The sequence below is a fragment of the Orbicella faveolata genome, unplaced genomic scaffold (assembly GCF_042242905.1).
Source record: "Orbicella faveolata isolate gen_17 unplaced genomic scaffold, um_ofav_v1 contig_1, whole genome shotgun sequence".
In the NCBI taxonomy this organism is placed as follows: domain Eukaryota; kingdom Metazoa; phylum Cnidaria; class Anthozoa; order Scleractinia; family Merulinidae; genus Orbicella; species Orbicella faveolata.
This window is the reverse complement of record NW_028301536.1, coordinates 24,984,670-25,000,474: the sequence shown is the minus strand read 5'-3', so window position 1 is coordinate 25,000,474 and position 15,805 is coordinate 24,984,670. Positions and strand designations below refer to the sequence as shown.

At 40.1% G+C, this 15,805-nt stretch overlaps 1 protein-coding gene across 2 annotated transcripts; it reads left to right on the top strand.

The window, feature by feature from the left end:
* The first annotated feature begins 751 nt into the window (after positions 1 to 751).
* On the top strand, positions 752 to 15,766 carry LOC110043761 (annexin A5-like). Of its 2 annotated transcripts, XM_089297094.1 has the most exons (18): positions 752 to 1,081; positions 1,893 to 2,077; positions 2,897 to 2,993; positions 4,539 to 4,657; positions 4,949 to 5,035; positions 7,095 to 7,268; positions 7,996 to 8,086; positions 9,509 to 9,603; positions 9,789 to 9,902; positions 11,179 to 11,269; positions 12,367 to 12,446; positions 12,779 to 12,835; positions 13,377 to 13,423; positions 13,518 to 13,584; positions 13,664 to 13,739; positions 14,192 to 14,250; positions 14,635 to 14,757; positions 15,189 to 15,766. In XM_089297094.1, the coding sequence occupies exons 2-18, from the start codon at positions 1,916 to 1,918 to the stop codon at positions 15,246 to 15,248; spliced, it is 1,599 nt and encodes a 532-aa protein (XP_089153220.1). In that variant the 5' UTR covers positions 752 to 1,081; positions 1,893 to 1,915; the 3' UTR covers positions 15,249 to 15,766. The 2 variants fall into 2 exon arrangements, with proteins under 2 accessions (XP_089153220.1, XP_089153222.1); XM_089297096.1 differs by lacking the exon at positions 4,949 to 5,035.
* Positions 15,767 to 15,805: the final 39 nt, after the last annotated feature.

The window sequence follows — 15,805 nt, the reverse complement described above, 5'->3', positions numbered from 1 at the left end:
TTAGGCTCGATTTCTGCCGCAATATCGAGTGAGCGGCTGGTTATCGAGCTTAATATACGATTGGCTTGAACAAAGACCAGCGCTACTCTGTCGCCCAATCAGAAATAAAACCAAAACCAATCGTGACTCGTTCGCACACGTTTTCCCGCGCTTCGCGTCAGCAACATGTATTTGTTTTGAGTCTTGATTGGTTCACTGGATTATCTGTATCCGTTCTGAATTTTCTGTGTTCTTAGTGACTTTGTGTTACATGTTCTTCGATTCTGGTTTTACGACGCTCAATTAAGAACCGCTCTAATGTACGAAACAAACTATCGATACACGTGCGAGAGCTGCCTTCCCCTGGCACCCTTCCCTATTAAGTGTCTTTTCCAGAGCTTTTTATGGTCTTTCCGTCCTGATTTCTACGTGCATGCATGCACTGCGAATACGATGAAACTTGCAAGTTGGTTATTGACTCAAAACAGGTGACATTAATTGCTGGCTTGGACGAGGGTGGCAAAGGTCTTGGACGTTCAGGGGCCCAATAAAACCAAAGTATACGATGATCGATTTATTTTTATTCTTTTATCCTTTAACCTCGATATTGATTTTTTTATTTTCACATGACGACGTGTATCTTTTTTATATCACCCGTGGACCCCATGGACTCCCAGTGAAACCTTCACAATGGTCGCCGGACAAGCGGGATAGCATTCCGCGGGAAGCTGCGGGACGGGATTACAACATCTTTGATTACCAGTCCGCCTCTGCTTGCCCTTTTCGTGTGGGTTTGAAATGTGTTCTCAAAATTAGCAGTGACGACCAGCGATACTTTGCAGTTAAGTTACGTTGCCTCACTTCCTCATTTTAACCCACATTAACCACCAAGTGTTGGCAATGGAATACAGAAGGTGAACTGTATATCAAAAAGTCGAAAGTCAACACATACTACGTTTTTGGCGCCTTTTGCTGTATTCGTGGGATTCTTGCAGCTTGTTCGTGAAACTCCACCGTACGCTACAAGACGAGTGATTATAAACTTTTGATAGAGAACCCAAGACTTGGTGGAAACCTCTTAACATTTAACATCGTATCTCAGGTGAGACTATTGAGTATTGGACATTTCTAAAGGCTTGTGTGAAGACGATTGTTCAAATGCTAATGTAAGACATTTCGGTCGATCTTTCGCATCCGTTTATTAAAATCACGTTAAAATTTCCCGATTGTGATCAAATGATCACAGGTGTTAATCGCTTCCCGTATGACGCAACGCTCTCGTAGGTTTAAACGTTTTTCTTCCATTAATTCACTGCTGTTGTAAACGTGAGTTTTTAGTGCGATAAGCAAGCTTTAGTTATACACCTGGACTCCCTTCATTTATTTGGACAAAACTTGGTCAGGTGAGGTCTGTTAATTAGCTTACATGGGCCTGACTAAATTCAACAGCTGCCAGGTTTATGATCGTTTGAAACGGACAATTGCCAAGAGTTTTTGTTGCTCTTGATCATGCTTGTAGTTGTTAAAGTGTTCTCTTTAAGTCACGAGAGAATTATAATAATTCCTCCTCAGTAGTTTTACGGAAAATGTGCACGTCGATGTAATGAACTACATTAACTTTAGAGTTCATATGCAATGTTGACAAAAGACCTTCTCACTGTTTCTAATGCCATCTTGTTTTGACATGACAATAATTACAGTGAATGTACAAGAAAAGTAGAGAATCTAGTGTCTGACAACTCGCAGTAAATTTGAGTTGCAAATTATTTATGAATTAAAAACTAAAAGATACCATGTAAAGATACCAGCTTCCGAGGTTTCAACCACCTCAATGTGTGAATGATTTGTCAGTACAACCGACCTTTACATGTAGCTCGTTTCCATATTCTCTTCTGATCTTTTTGGTCTGTCAGTGAATACCTGGTGAACAAGAAATATGAGCTACCCACCACCGCCAGGAGGCTTTCCAATGTATGGGGGCCCTCCTATGCCAGGAGGAGGAGGAGGAGGCCAATATCCAGCACCTCCGGGCCCTCCTGGAGGTCCAGCCTTAGGATTTGATAACTTAACTAACCAGCCCCCAGTGGGTACCCCTGGGGTAAGTACAGGAAACCAAAGACTGGCCATAAGGTTGTTTCTATTTGGAGGTGTTTTGTATCATGTAAAAGCTTAATTTAAATTCATTACTTAATCAGTGTACAGTTGTACTCTATAATACATGAAAATCCTCTTACCAGGCCACTGAAGACCCCTTCCCACTGCCAACCCTCTGAATATAGAAAACTGTTACTACACATAGAGGTGACTGGTGACTTTGCTGTGCCTCATTAACTACAGTGCATTTGCTAAGTACTGTGCCTGGGTTGATGAATGGTGTTACTGTATCAACAATCTGTGTGGGATTAAGTCATCTTCAGATTCAAGTAATTAATAGTGATAATATTATACTTAATTTATTTGGCACTATTCATTCCACTGCTGCCCGATAGCAGTTTCTGCAACACAAAGCGATTGGGAGTATTTTTACTCCAGGGAGTGTTTCTACTCCCCCCTGGATAGGATGCTTGTCCACCACAGGGTTATCCCCAGCATTAAATTTGCTTGTACCCATTTATATACCTGAGTGGAGAGAGGCACTGTCAGCGTGAAGTTTTAAAGTATCTTTTCCAAGGGTACAACACAATGTCCTGGCCACTGGGCTCAAACCTGGACCACCCAATCCATGCATACATGCATACATACATACTTTATTGTTGCTTTCCCAATGGGGCTATATACAGTACAACAACAAAACCTTGGCAGATTTGCATGTACCATAAAATATGTTTCCAAGGATATCTGAATGAGTTATTAATATCTACATGTAGATATGGAAGGAATTTTAGTGCTCAAGACCATTTGTGCATTTTACACACAGTATCCACATGGTGGTCCATCTATGCCCATGCCAACTCCTGGAGGACCTGCTATGTATCCTGGGATGTCAAGTCAAATGCCGCCGGCAATGCCATCAGGTGAGCTTCCTCTTTGTAAAAAAATGTGTTATTTGTAAACCTAGCACACCTGTACCCCTGAAAGGTCCTGTCAGTACTTTATGGTATCTCAAGTATGCAGATTTTTATTAATGGTAATAAACATTGGTTGAAGAAATCAAGAGTTCTAGATATCGAAGGAACATAGAACAAAAGTATGCTATATTGCTAATGACAGTGGTTTCAATAATAGCCAGGAAGCAGGTAGATCTACCCGCTCGTAATGAGTGGACTACCCATTTGTAGCCATCCTGGATAGCCATACACAAATAGGTAAGAACAGATCATTTCCTCGCAGCTAAGGATTCTCTTCAAGAAATTTGACAAAACAAGTCTTATGTTATAGGTAAAGAAAAAGAAAGGTACATGAAACAACTTTCTAGTGTTTTAAACCCAGCCTCTTGGACCACGAAAGATGAAGGAGAGAGTAACCTAACACACAAGAACAATCGCTTCAATACAAAGTGAAAAAAATGTGCCAGGCACTTCAGCTGAAATCGAGAGGAAACTGGGACTAAGCATGAATAATATTGGCTGCCAAAATGCAATCGTTATATATGGGTTATTGACCAAGTGTGAGGTCAAGATGGCTGGATATTGGCCAAGCTCTTTTTTTGCGTGTTTATGGACCAAGACAGAGTTGAGGTCCATAAACTCGCAAGAAAAGAACAAGACCAATATCAAGCCACCTTGACCAAACAAGCTTGGTCAATAAAGGATTTATTATAGGGCTTACAGGGAAATTTTTCTTGCGGGACATGGCGGGTAGACCCAAGCAGGCAAGATAGCTCCATCTTGCCCGCTCGGGTAGCCAATCATAGTGCAGGATTTGACTCATCTTGCCTACTCACAGAGTTAGCCATATGATAATAGCATATTTCGCTCCAGCATCAAAACAATAGATGTAGGAGAAGAATGATTCTTCACAACGTTGGTTGAGGATATTGAAAGGGACACATTTCGGTGTTTAAACTTTAATATTATGCTTCTTTTCGTGGTGAAATATAATGTATCGTTCATGAATCAATTTGAATACGCAGAATTAAAATACCACACGTTATCAACATTGTCTTTCTAATTGATTGACTTCTAGGAACAACAAAGCAACATAAAAAATAGGCCTCAAAACAGAGGAAAATGCATCTGCAAGAGTCTACAATTTCAAATTTCCCTCCTGGCCTTCCAAGAAACTACCCACCTGTTTTTCTAAACTACCCTCTTGAGCTAAAAATTATTGAAACCCCTGCTAACGACAGATTTGATTTATCACCAACAACAGGGGGTAGGCATATTTTCATAGACTGACATTTTGGCCACATTGAACCAAGCCTGTAGCCTTGTGATGCTTTTTTTTGTGACTTTAGTGCACTTGTGAGCAAACTTGCGAGTCCGTTTGACCACCCTTTGCAAGTCCCTACGCAAGTTCAACTTGTGGCTACTTGCCACTACTTGCAAGTGCATTTGGCCAAGCCTTTATAGTAACTATATGTGTGTTTTATTTTCCTTTTCTATACCCAATATTATCAGGTATGCCCATGCCTAACCCTAATATTGGCATGCCGCCGCCAAACCCAGGTGGTTTATATGGTGCTGCACCTTCCATGCCAAAGCCTGGTGGAGGGTATCCTGGGAGTTTATCATTTGGAGTGAGTATTAACATAGGCAGCCTAGTACAGTGAATATGCACAGATATGCATGTATTATGTATACTAAGGGTAAAGTACAAAACAATAATTTACATGTATAACAATAAATCCTTATTTATCAATGAAGTTACCTGTAATAACTGTAACACAATTGCACACCTGAATGTACATGTGAACCAATATCGTGCATATATGTAAATGTAAAATTAATAAAGAAGTTCTGAGCACATCAAGTCTTATTTGACTACTAATAATTCTTCTATGTGCACATAATTTTACTGACCTTTTTAGGCTGCGGCCATGGCCACTGCCTCATTTCCAGCCCACTACAACAGAGGTCAAGTTGGTCCACCTCAGCCTCAGCCTAATTTGCCCATGGTGAGCTATCATTGACTGTCTGATGGCATGTGACAGCTTCTTTCTCTGTCCTATTTCTTGAAAAGTCTGCACTTAATAGCTGTAATGATTATACAGTATTGTTTTTTGCCAACTAAGGCAGCTGTATTGGAGTCAGTGGAAGGCCTTGTTTACCATTTGTGGGGGATAGCAAACTCCTGTCTTCCTTCTCTGTACCTTGTTGCTCTATTAACAGAATTGTTGTTACTACATTTCTTATTTCTTGGTAGTCAGTTTGCCAGCTAGTGAGGTGGTGAGTCAGTCTCAGACTTGTGTTAGTCAGTTAGCATTGATGAGAGTGATTTTCATCTTACTGTATGCAGCTTGACTGGTCATGACAGTTACATGTAGTTCAGTCTGTCCAACATACTTCATGATGGTATTGTTTGTTGTTGGAATACTCATGAATGCTGAATAGTCACTTACAATGGACAACTTCCAGCCTGACTAGTAAGAGTGCCAGAGCTTTCGAAGCAGTAGTCAGATATGGCTTATTAATGCCAGTGCTCAATTTTAGGCTCTGAGTAGTATATGAAACAGCTAAAAGCATCTTGCTACTTCTCTTGAATTGTGTAATCCACCATAGGTTACACCATCCCCTCCCCTCCGCTCCCTAACATGTCATCAGGTTGCCTCAACACTTTCGCCGTAACAGGTTTATGCGCCTGGTTGAAGAGAGGCACTGTGAGAGTCAAATAGCTTGCCCAAGAACACAGCATGAAGATGCTGGCCAGTCTCTTGGACACTAATCTTACTTGTAAAGTTCTGAAAATGACGACCCCCTGAAAGTAATAGCCTTCCAAAAACAACAATAAAAGTTCATGGCCAAATATTAGAAAATTCAAGAAATGGTTAGTGCACTCCAAAAGAAGTGACTACCCAGATGTAGTGACCTCACCTCACATATGAATTGATCTTTTTTTTTTTTGAGTGTGTGTTAACTATTAGAAGCAATGGAAAAACATGCAACTAATAAGCTGTTCAACCAAACTGATCTCCCTTATTTAAGATTCCACTTACTTCACTGAAAGGCAACATAAAACTTACCCTGTTTGGTTTAACATAATTTCTTTTCAGCAAGGTGGGACCTTGTTTTATATATTGATCTAATATTTTTCTCTAATTAATAAGATGGATTATCTCACATGCAGTGTTTTAGCTTTGCAGAAAAGTAGGGAGTCACTGAAAGTTGTAACTTAAAAGTTGTGTTCTCAAAGTTGCAAGAGGCTACCAGGCTACAAACTCCAAATGTAACATTGGAGCAACTACTCTTTTAACTTTACGGTAGTCTGTTCCTACTGCAAATTCATTAACAGAACTCCGTAGTTTGTGTACATTGTACACATGCATGTAAATATATTTGCTCAGTGCCGCTGGTATTGGAACTTAACTCACCCATTTAATGCCACTTTCAAAATAATTACACTGCACTGTAATCTACTATGTTGTGTGACAGTTTGAAAGCAATGACAGATTATTTTTGAGGCTTTAAGACAGTGTAGGTAGGTAAAGCATGAAGCGGCTAGGAATATTTCTACTCCCTCCTGTGAGGGAATGCTAGTCCATCGCAGGGTTACCCCCAGCATTAAATTAGGTGGTAACCATTTATACACCAGGGTGGAAAGAGGCACCGTGAGAGTGAAGTGTCTTGCCCAAGAAACAACACAACTGACTGTTCTTGGCCAGGGCTCGCACCTGGACTGCTCAATGCAGAGGCAAGCGCACTAACCATGAGGTCACCACAACTCCCAGACAGTGTAGGTAGTTAAAGAATAATCCACTACCAGTAGGTTTGATACACCTGCCAGTGGGCAATGGACTATTGTACCACCAGTGTAACGTAGTGGGTCAAATATTGATGACAATTGAAGTCTTGATAGCAAATACCTCTGAGAATAAAACCCCTTTCTTCCTATTAAAACATAACTCCAAATGCTTTGTTTGATGTGAAATTTAGTAATGCTGATGACAGAGAGTCAGAATTTGATTTGGTTGTTTACTCAGCTTTGCTACAAACACTACAATCATTTCGTTTTATCAGGGCCCACCCCCAAGTTTCCCTCCTTCGGCACACATGCCAAGCATGCCGAGTGCACCCCCTCCTGCTGCTACAGGTGCTTCAACAACAGTGTCATCATACTCATCATCATCATCACACTCATCATCATACTCCTCTCACTCTTCATCTACTGCGAGTTCCAGCTCAAGCCAAAAGGTATGGAATTTTAGCCTCAGTTCCAAGCTAGTTCTAGTCCAATACCAAGAACACGAATATGGCCTACTGAAAGTCATAATTTGTTCATGATTGGTGGATCATGTTTTACCATTTGTTTAGCACTATTACACTGTCACTCACTGTCACTTAGTCAATCAAATAACAGCATTTGCCATTAGGTTTACTGGTAGAATTCTACTTATCGCTAATAGTGTATGATGGCTCAATCAAGCAGATTGCTGCATGTGCTTAGTATGTTAGAACAGTTCTACTTTGATCATACTGTTGTTCCATTAGGATGTTATTGACTCTGTACAACCACAGGCATTCCAAACTCACGATTCGAGAAATCGATCGAATGTTAATGATTTATGTAAGCGTATTGAGTGGGACGTGACCAGGTGACTACCTAAAGTACGCGGTGTTGTGTTACACTTCAGGCCGTTGAGAATTTGAGCGCTCCATAAGGCATTTTATGTAGTTTAAAATAATGAAGGATGAAAACGCACAACGAAATAAAATGCCACCTTCTTTTGAATACAATGTAGAAAATATACTCACCTTGCCTGGTGTCTGTTGTCCGTTTGGCCTATTGTGTTGTAGGAGCTTTTTGAGGTGTTTGTAGCAGCTTTCCGTAGACGAAGTCCGGAGCTTGGTCCAAAACAGAGTACAAACCCTATGCTTACAGTACGCAAGTTCACATATTTCTGTTTTTTTTAATTGATAGCAATCAACAAGACGAGCTTCTATCAAGCAGCATGGAAAATTTGATGCACAGAAAGATGCTGAACTGTTAAGAAATGCAATGAAAGGATTAGGTATTAATAATATCTAGTCACTATAATTAAATTGTTTATTAGGACATTAAATCTCATTCGTGCTTGGTCATTCACAATTTCACATTTTGAATTCAAATGTAAAATTCGGGGAAAACCTAAAAGAAGTGAGATCACCTTTTTTCGCACCTGCCAAACAGAGCGAAATTGAAGGCCTGTGAAAAAGAGGCTGGCGAGACAATTAAAGACGCGAAATTTTAAGCGTTGCGGTAAAACCCTTTCTGATCAAATTTTACCGACTGTCATCTCACGGGAAAATTTTTTTCTCTGAACCATAAAGTAGAGAGTAGACATACAGTACGTATCCTGAATTCTGTCTGACCGGTGTTCTTTGACATTATGCTATGTCGCAAAGGAACTTGTTAACCTATTGTACAAAATTTTGTTTTCTTACCGTTCTGTTGAATATCACTGGAAAATGTTGCTCTGAAATCTATACCGTTCATTTTGAGACCACTCGTGTGAACGAGAAGGTCAAGGTACATACCTTGATTTCGCGAAAATTATTCCCCCTTCTGTCAAATCGCGAAACTTTGTCTGTTTTATTTTCGCAATTAAAGGACAATTGTGCTAATTAATGTTCATTTCCAGTTGTCAACCATCTCATTTTGGCGTATATTTATTATTAATTGATTTACACGACTTAGAGCGGTTTGATAAAACCAAAACCAAACCAGTTGCTTACCAATAGACCCCTTCACGCTCTAAGGGGCATTATGGGTTATCGGGCCAAGATCGGCAAAGAAACAAAGCGGCAAAAGATACGTTTTTCTTCATATTTCCGTTCTGAGGTTAATTTTCGTGAAGAAACTGTTACTGTAGATAGAGAAACTCCTTTTCTACCTTTACTAGCATTTTTGAGTCAATTGAGTCCGGCATTAGCCTACTTATCAGGTATCGGAGACTTGATCAAATTATTCGGTTTTAACCGTAAAAAATTCCTACGCCCACGACATTCAACCTCGTTCCCAGGGTCTCTCATCTTACCGCCCTCTACCGCCCCAGAGGGCGGTAAGATGAGAGACCCTGGGAACGAGGTTGCACGACATTCTCTCGATCGGCTCATAAACGCTGGTAAGGTTTCTCCATCCCCATCTCCATGGTTTCTCCATGTTTGGTCTCCACATATGAAATCACAACGGAAATATAAAGAAAACGTATGTTTTACAGCTGTGCTCCCTTGTAAATTTGCCCTGATTACCCATAGTGCCCCTTAGAGCTTGAAGGGGTCTATTGGAATACGAGCTGATCAATCTTAAACCGTAGTAAAACCAAAACCAAAACCCAGGTAATTTACCTGATCACTTTCTACACTCAATTGAAAACCGCTGTGATGTGAATGAGTATTACACACGCATCTCCTTAAGTTGCTGTATTGCATTACTCTTCTGAATTTGTCTTTAGGTTGTGATTCCAAAGCCATCATTAATCTGCTGTGTGCAAGAACAAATGCCCAGAGACTGAAGATTGAATTAGAATACAAGACAATGTATGGCAGGGTAAGGCTTCAAAACATGCTGTATTTCCCTTTTCCATAGTTAAGCGTCATTAACGCTCTTTTTGATCCAGTTTGAACATACATGTACATGTATGTCTCTCATTTCAGCGTCAATTGTTTACCTGCTAAAGAGGACCGTGTTTATGCACGCTGTAGTGCTTATTTTAACTTGTATTTTTACCACAGGATCTTTTGAAGGATCTCAAGTATGAACTTGGTGGCCATTTTGAGGACATAGTCGTTGCTCTAATGATGTCTGCAGCAGACTATGATGCAACGTCACTTAGAAAAGCGATTAAGGTGGGTGGTGGCTGTTTTTTTTTTTTTTTAGTAAAGCTGTGTAGCACATGAATTCCTGCGTAGTTACCGTTTTGCAGCTACACGTACCATATATACACTTGTACAGCTGCATCTGATAGTACTTTCATGATCATATAGCAGAAATTTGAATGTGAAAATGGGTTTGATTTGTTTGATCAATAACTAACATAAGGGTAAAATTTATACCGTGTCATAGAACATACAGCCAGTCACAATACAGGAAAGCCGCTGTTTACTCGACCTTATTACTTACTGCACACTCAACCTTCCCATTGTGCGCTGCGATCTTCTTCCCGCCGAAATTTAGTAAGCGGCGCCATTTTCCATTTCTTTCAAGTATCTGATTGGGCTTTGTCAGAGCCAAAATTTTCCCTCTGGTTTAATTTCGAGGTCGCAAACGCATCAGAAAATGAATATTTTAACAACAAAACACTGCGAGGAAACCAGTTCAAAGCATTCGTAATGAAGTCTGCGCGCATCTCGGGATGTTCCATTCCGCTCGAAAGCGTTGCGTAACTGGTATGATGTTCACATAACGTAGAAACGGCACATTACTGTAAGGCCTGGTTCACACTAGCGACATAACGACAGAACGACAATCGCTTATGTTGGTAATGTGAACATCAATGTAAAGACATAAGGAAAAGATCGGTTATTTTCCTTATGCCGTTATGTTCACGTTGTTATGTTGCTATAGGAGAATCTTTGTTTACAATATTTGCCTCATTACCATAAGCGATACACTTTCTGATGGAGCTATAAAGAGATTAATACTGAATACTGAAAGGGCACAGCACGATTAACTGTCCCAAGGAATTTGAGCGCGATGTATTTCATACTTTTTGTGCGATGAGGATTTAAAAGCTCAAAATTTTACAAAAAATGTACGAGCTCATTAGCGCTTTTTCCACACAGAAATTTTGATGTTTTTGAAAGCCAATTTCTCCTCTAATATTACACCCAAAGAGCCAAAAATTTCACCACTTACTAAGTTTCACAAGCTCTTAAAGTTTTTCTAGTAAAATCGTGTCTAGCATGATGCCTTCTATGCGCAAAGTCGTATGTTAATGAGGAATAATGTAAACAATGACGTCAGCGAAGATTCGCCTATTATGTCATTATGCCAGGATGTTCACACTGCAAACATAACGACATAACGTCCGTCTTATGTTGTTATGTTCACGTCGTTATGTCGCTAGTATGAACCACGCTTAACATGCATATGCTGAGTGATACATTTGTACTTTCGCTTCAGGGTCTCGGCACAGACGAAGGCGTGTTAATCGAAATATTGTGTACAAGGACCAATGTAGAAATCAATGCAATCAAGCAGTCATACCAAAAGCGTGAGTTGGGATTGATTTTGTACAGCCATTTACCATAACTGTGCAACTGCAATAAATGAAGCTTACTAAGGCCCTATCCACACTATGCCGGAGGAATTTGCTTTATTTTTCCTGTTAGGCCTTCCGTCCACACTAATCCGTTACGAAAACGGAGGTTTTTGAAAGGTTCTTCAAACCGGATGAATTTGAAAACGCCGGCTTTGCGCTTTAGTGTGGACAGAAAACATTTTGAAAACGAAGCTTTTCGAAAACGACGAGGTTGCGATCTTTTCCCTGCCCGAGTTTTACTCAAACACAAATCCAAACTGACCGGTGATTGTTGCGTTTCCAAATTTCTCCGGCGTAGTGTGGACGCGGCCTAATATATGAAACCTGACCTCATTTGCAAACACTGAGAAATGACGACGCGTAACGGAGAATTTTTGACGAGCTTTAAGGTGTTTGGAAATGTGGTCAAGGTAAATTCTGCATATGAGCCAAGTGGCCGATCAGGTCGGAGCTTATCCCGGTTTCTGCTGCATGAAGATGAAGCGACTAGGAGTATTTCTACTACCCCCTGGATGGGATGGTAGTCCATCATAGGGTTACCCCCAGCATTAAGTTCGCCAGTACCCATTTATACACCTGGGTGGAGAGAGGCACCGTGAGAGTAAAGTGTCTTGCCTAAGAACACAACACAATGTCCCAGGCCAGGGCTCGAACCCGGACCGCTCGATCCGGAGGCGAGCGCACCAACCATGAGGCCACTGTGCCTCCCACAATGTGGTCAAACAGCTTCTTAGGTATTTGATATATCTTCTCAAATCGAAAGAAAAACAGTTAACTAAAGAGAAAACAGAGAAACAAAATTGTAAAAATGTACGCTAGTGTAAGATCAGATATCCAAACACCGTCACGGTCACTATTATAATACTACATGTAAGTAATCCTCTTGACCTTGGAAATGTGACTTCTTGCTAAGCTTTGTTTCAGCCGTAACTTGTGCTACAATGGTATTTCTTTTTAAATAGTTGTAAGTTAATTCATATAACGTTGTGTACTCTATGATGCTTGTTTCTGGGATAGCTTTACTTTCTTTGTGGTGTTTTGTTCCATAGTGTTCAGCCGAGACCTGGAGAAGGACATTTCAGGAGACACCTCAGGCCATTTTAAGAAATTTCTCATTTCTCTTCTTCAGGTACGGTTCGAATTGTGAAGTAACTTGCGTTGCAAGGAGAGAAGAACTTTTTATATTAACGATTCGAAAAGTACTCACGGAAGTTGGACACTGAACGTCAAATACATGTGTTTTTAAACACTGCCTGGGGTGGTTACCCACCCTTACGGCAAAAAGGTCTGAAGAGCCGATTGGCCTTTTTAATGAAGGGGCCCACTTTTTTTAGTTTCGGCCCCTGCCTTGTGTGCAAGCCTGGATTCACTGCTATTGAGCATGTGTAACTTATAATTGCTTGTTAATGTATTCTGTTTTTCTCTTCTTTTCATTTTTTTTTTTTTTTTTTTTTTTTGCAGGCTTACAGGGACGAAAGCCACACAGTGGACTTGGCTAAGGCTGAAGCAGATGCAAAGGTATGTGAAATGTCATTATGTAGCACGTGAAATTCCACTGCACGAAAATGCACGGAATGTCTTGTTTGCTAGGCTGACTTCCTTCCAATGAGATGACTTGATGATCTATTGCCTGGAATCCCGCGAACCAGAGGTCGTGATACTTGTTGTCGACCAAAAGGATTACAGTCTTTGGAGACGATATGATGACCTTTCGGTCTGTAAAATGACATGTTTACTTCTGCAACCAGCCAGGAGCAGCTCAGTAATAGGGCTAGGTAGCAGCTCTTGTTAGGTGCCACGTGAATGGCTGGATACCCTTTGGGAGGACAATAGAACAAACACCAGAAACAATGTCCCTAGCCCCAAAACAGTAACAGCTGCTAGCAAGCAAAAGAATTACAAGCTTACGAGAGCTGCTACACTTCTGTAGAAATAACACTCATGATGCCTCTTGGAAATTTAATCACAGAAACCTAAAAGAACAAGCAACAAAATAGAGAGAATCCTCGTATCTTGTAACAATAACTTGATTGAAGGGACATTTGTCTTTCAATTACAGATCTTGTATAAAGCAGGAGAAGGCAGATGGGGTACAGACGAATCAAAGTGAGTTGTCTTCAGATTATTCTTCTGTTTCCGAAAACAGGAAGGGTATATATCCTACATGTTTTTTATCGTGTTGTTCGTGTGTTCGTTCTAGGTTCAACAGCATCCTTGTGTCACGAAGCTTCTCTCAGTTAAAAGCAACTTTTGATGAGTATTCTAAGGTGGGTGTTGTCAGTTCAGTGATGCATTACATCATGTATTACAGTGCCTTTTCTATATTGAAGCTTGTTATCTTTGCAGATAAGTAAATATGACATTGAAGACTCAATCAAGAGAGAGATGTCAGGAGACCTGCGAGATGGAATGGCTTCTATAGGTACAAATTGAATTAAGCTGATCATAAATGAACGAACAAGTGATATGGAGGATCAGAATTCGACTGCAGTTTCATATTTGGTAATTGTTCGCGCTACTAGCTGTTGTGATGCAGAGTCAAACCTAGTGGTTCATTTACCTCGGCTCAATACAGTTAATGCAAATCAGACAGTTATACCGGAAAAGAGAAACTCCTCGCACTTGCCATATTGGCTTGATCTACAGTACCTCTAGATTCTCAGAACAAAATCACTTAGTTAGGTAGTCATTTTAAGACAAAATTACTAAACAAAATTCCTTGATTTATTTCCGAAGTCAGTTACATTGATGTACACAATTGGCTTGTAAGCCTGTCCGCGCGTCGATTCCGCTTTTATCATTTAAATCTACAGGTGTAGCTCAGGAAACGACACGGGCCAACTGTCCTAACCTTTTGTTCACTTTTTGTTTCAGTTCAAATTGTAAGAAATGCGCCAGCATTCTTTGCTGTGAAGCTGTATAAGAGTATGAAGGTAAGAGAGACGTTCGATGTCACATCCGTCCTTGTATTTTACGGGGTTTTCGTGAACTGGATCAGAGTGGCGTCGTGGCAATTCGCAGAATGGATATCAGGTGATTTGCACCATTGGAAGATTAAGGGGCAGAGCGACGGAAAATGTTTCATTGGTAATTCTTGCCAACATGTATCGTCTGTTGCTAGTGATCCTGTTACCTCCAAACTTGAAATAAATTGATTCAAGATAAAATGTCAGGCTACATAACAACAAACGTTAGGTCGTATCTCTTCTGAGAACATTACCAGCTTCGCTTGATTGTTGTCAGCTTCCATTTACGCTTGTTTTGTTCTTGGTTTGTTTGTGTGGTTTTTTTTGTTTTTTTTTTTTGTCGTACCACAGGGTCTTGGAACCGATGACGCAACGCTTATCCGCATCATTGTGACGAGATCGGAGGTGGATTTACTGGACATCAGAGACGAATTTGCCAAATTATATCACTGCTCGCTGGCCAAGTTTATATCGGTGAGTTTTTTTCGTTCGTTTTTTTTGTTTGTTCATTTGTTTTCTGCTAGAACACATTCCTGTAAAAGTCAAAGTGAAATCTTAAGGAAAATCCTAAGAACGCATTCCTCATTGTAACAGTTCCCTTAGCGGACACTCAACTCTAGGCATCCTCAGGTTTGTAATTTTGCAATCTAGTGCCCATTGAGCAGGTGTTTATTTAGTGTTCAATGGAGTCTAAATTGTTATTTTCAACTTGGACATCTCTTGCAAGTTAGGAGTTGAGCGTGCATGACAGAGTGAGTTTCTTTACACACAAAACTAGACCATTAATAAAACTGAGAGGATGGTGAAGCTGCTATTGTTGACGGTTAGGAAGACCTTTTTCACTTTCCCTACCAAACATTATCTTCGATTCCGAAACTGAAGAGAACTTCTCTTTCTGTTTTCAGGACGATACACGTGGAAATTACAAGAAAATACTTCTTCAGTTGATCAGTGAAAAGAAGTGAACAAATGTCAAAAAAGATCTGAAAATATTCGCTAAAGAAAGTGAGAAGCGTCTCTTCCTGTTTAGTTAGAGAACATTTTTTTGCTTTCTAGCCGCTTAGTAAATAAAGCGAAACGAGCAAGGATTGTCGCTAAACAAGCACACCTTTGTAGATTTTCTCTGTTTCTAAGTATTGATTGTTTGTATAGGTAATCATACGGTTTTGAACTCAATTTGGAATTAATTTGCACGAGTGAGTTTTTCAAAAAACTGAAATTGCACGAGCCGCTTCGGCGAGTGCAATTTCAGCTTTTCAAAAAAAACTCACAAGTGCAAATTAACTCTAGATTGAACGAGAAAAACCGTATGATTACTTATTAATAATATAAACACGAAAAAATTCGCGTGGAGGAAGTTGCGGAAGATCTTTTTTGAAGCCATTTTTTTCTAGGTCTTGTAACAGTCTTATTGTTAAGGAACATTAATATATCTTGCATTGCGTCCATTTAGTTGGAATAAATGATTGTTTATAGGGTTTAATTTGTGAGAGTACCGTTTACTATACTTTCACCTTTACGT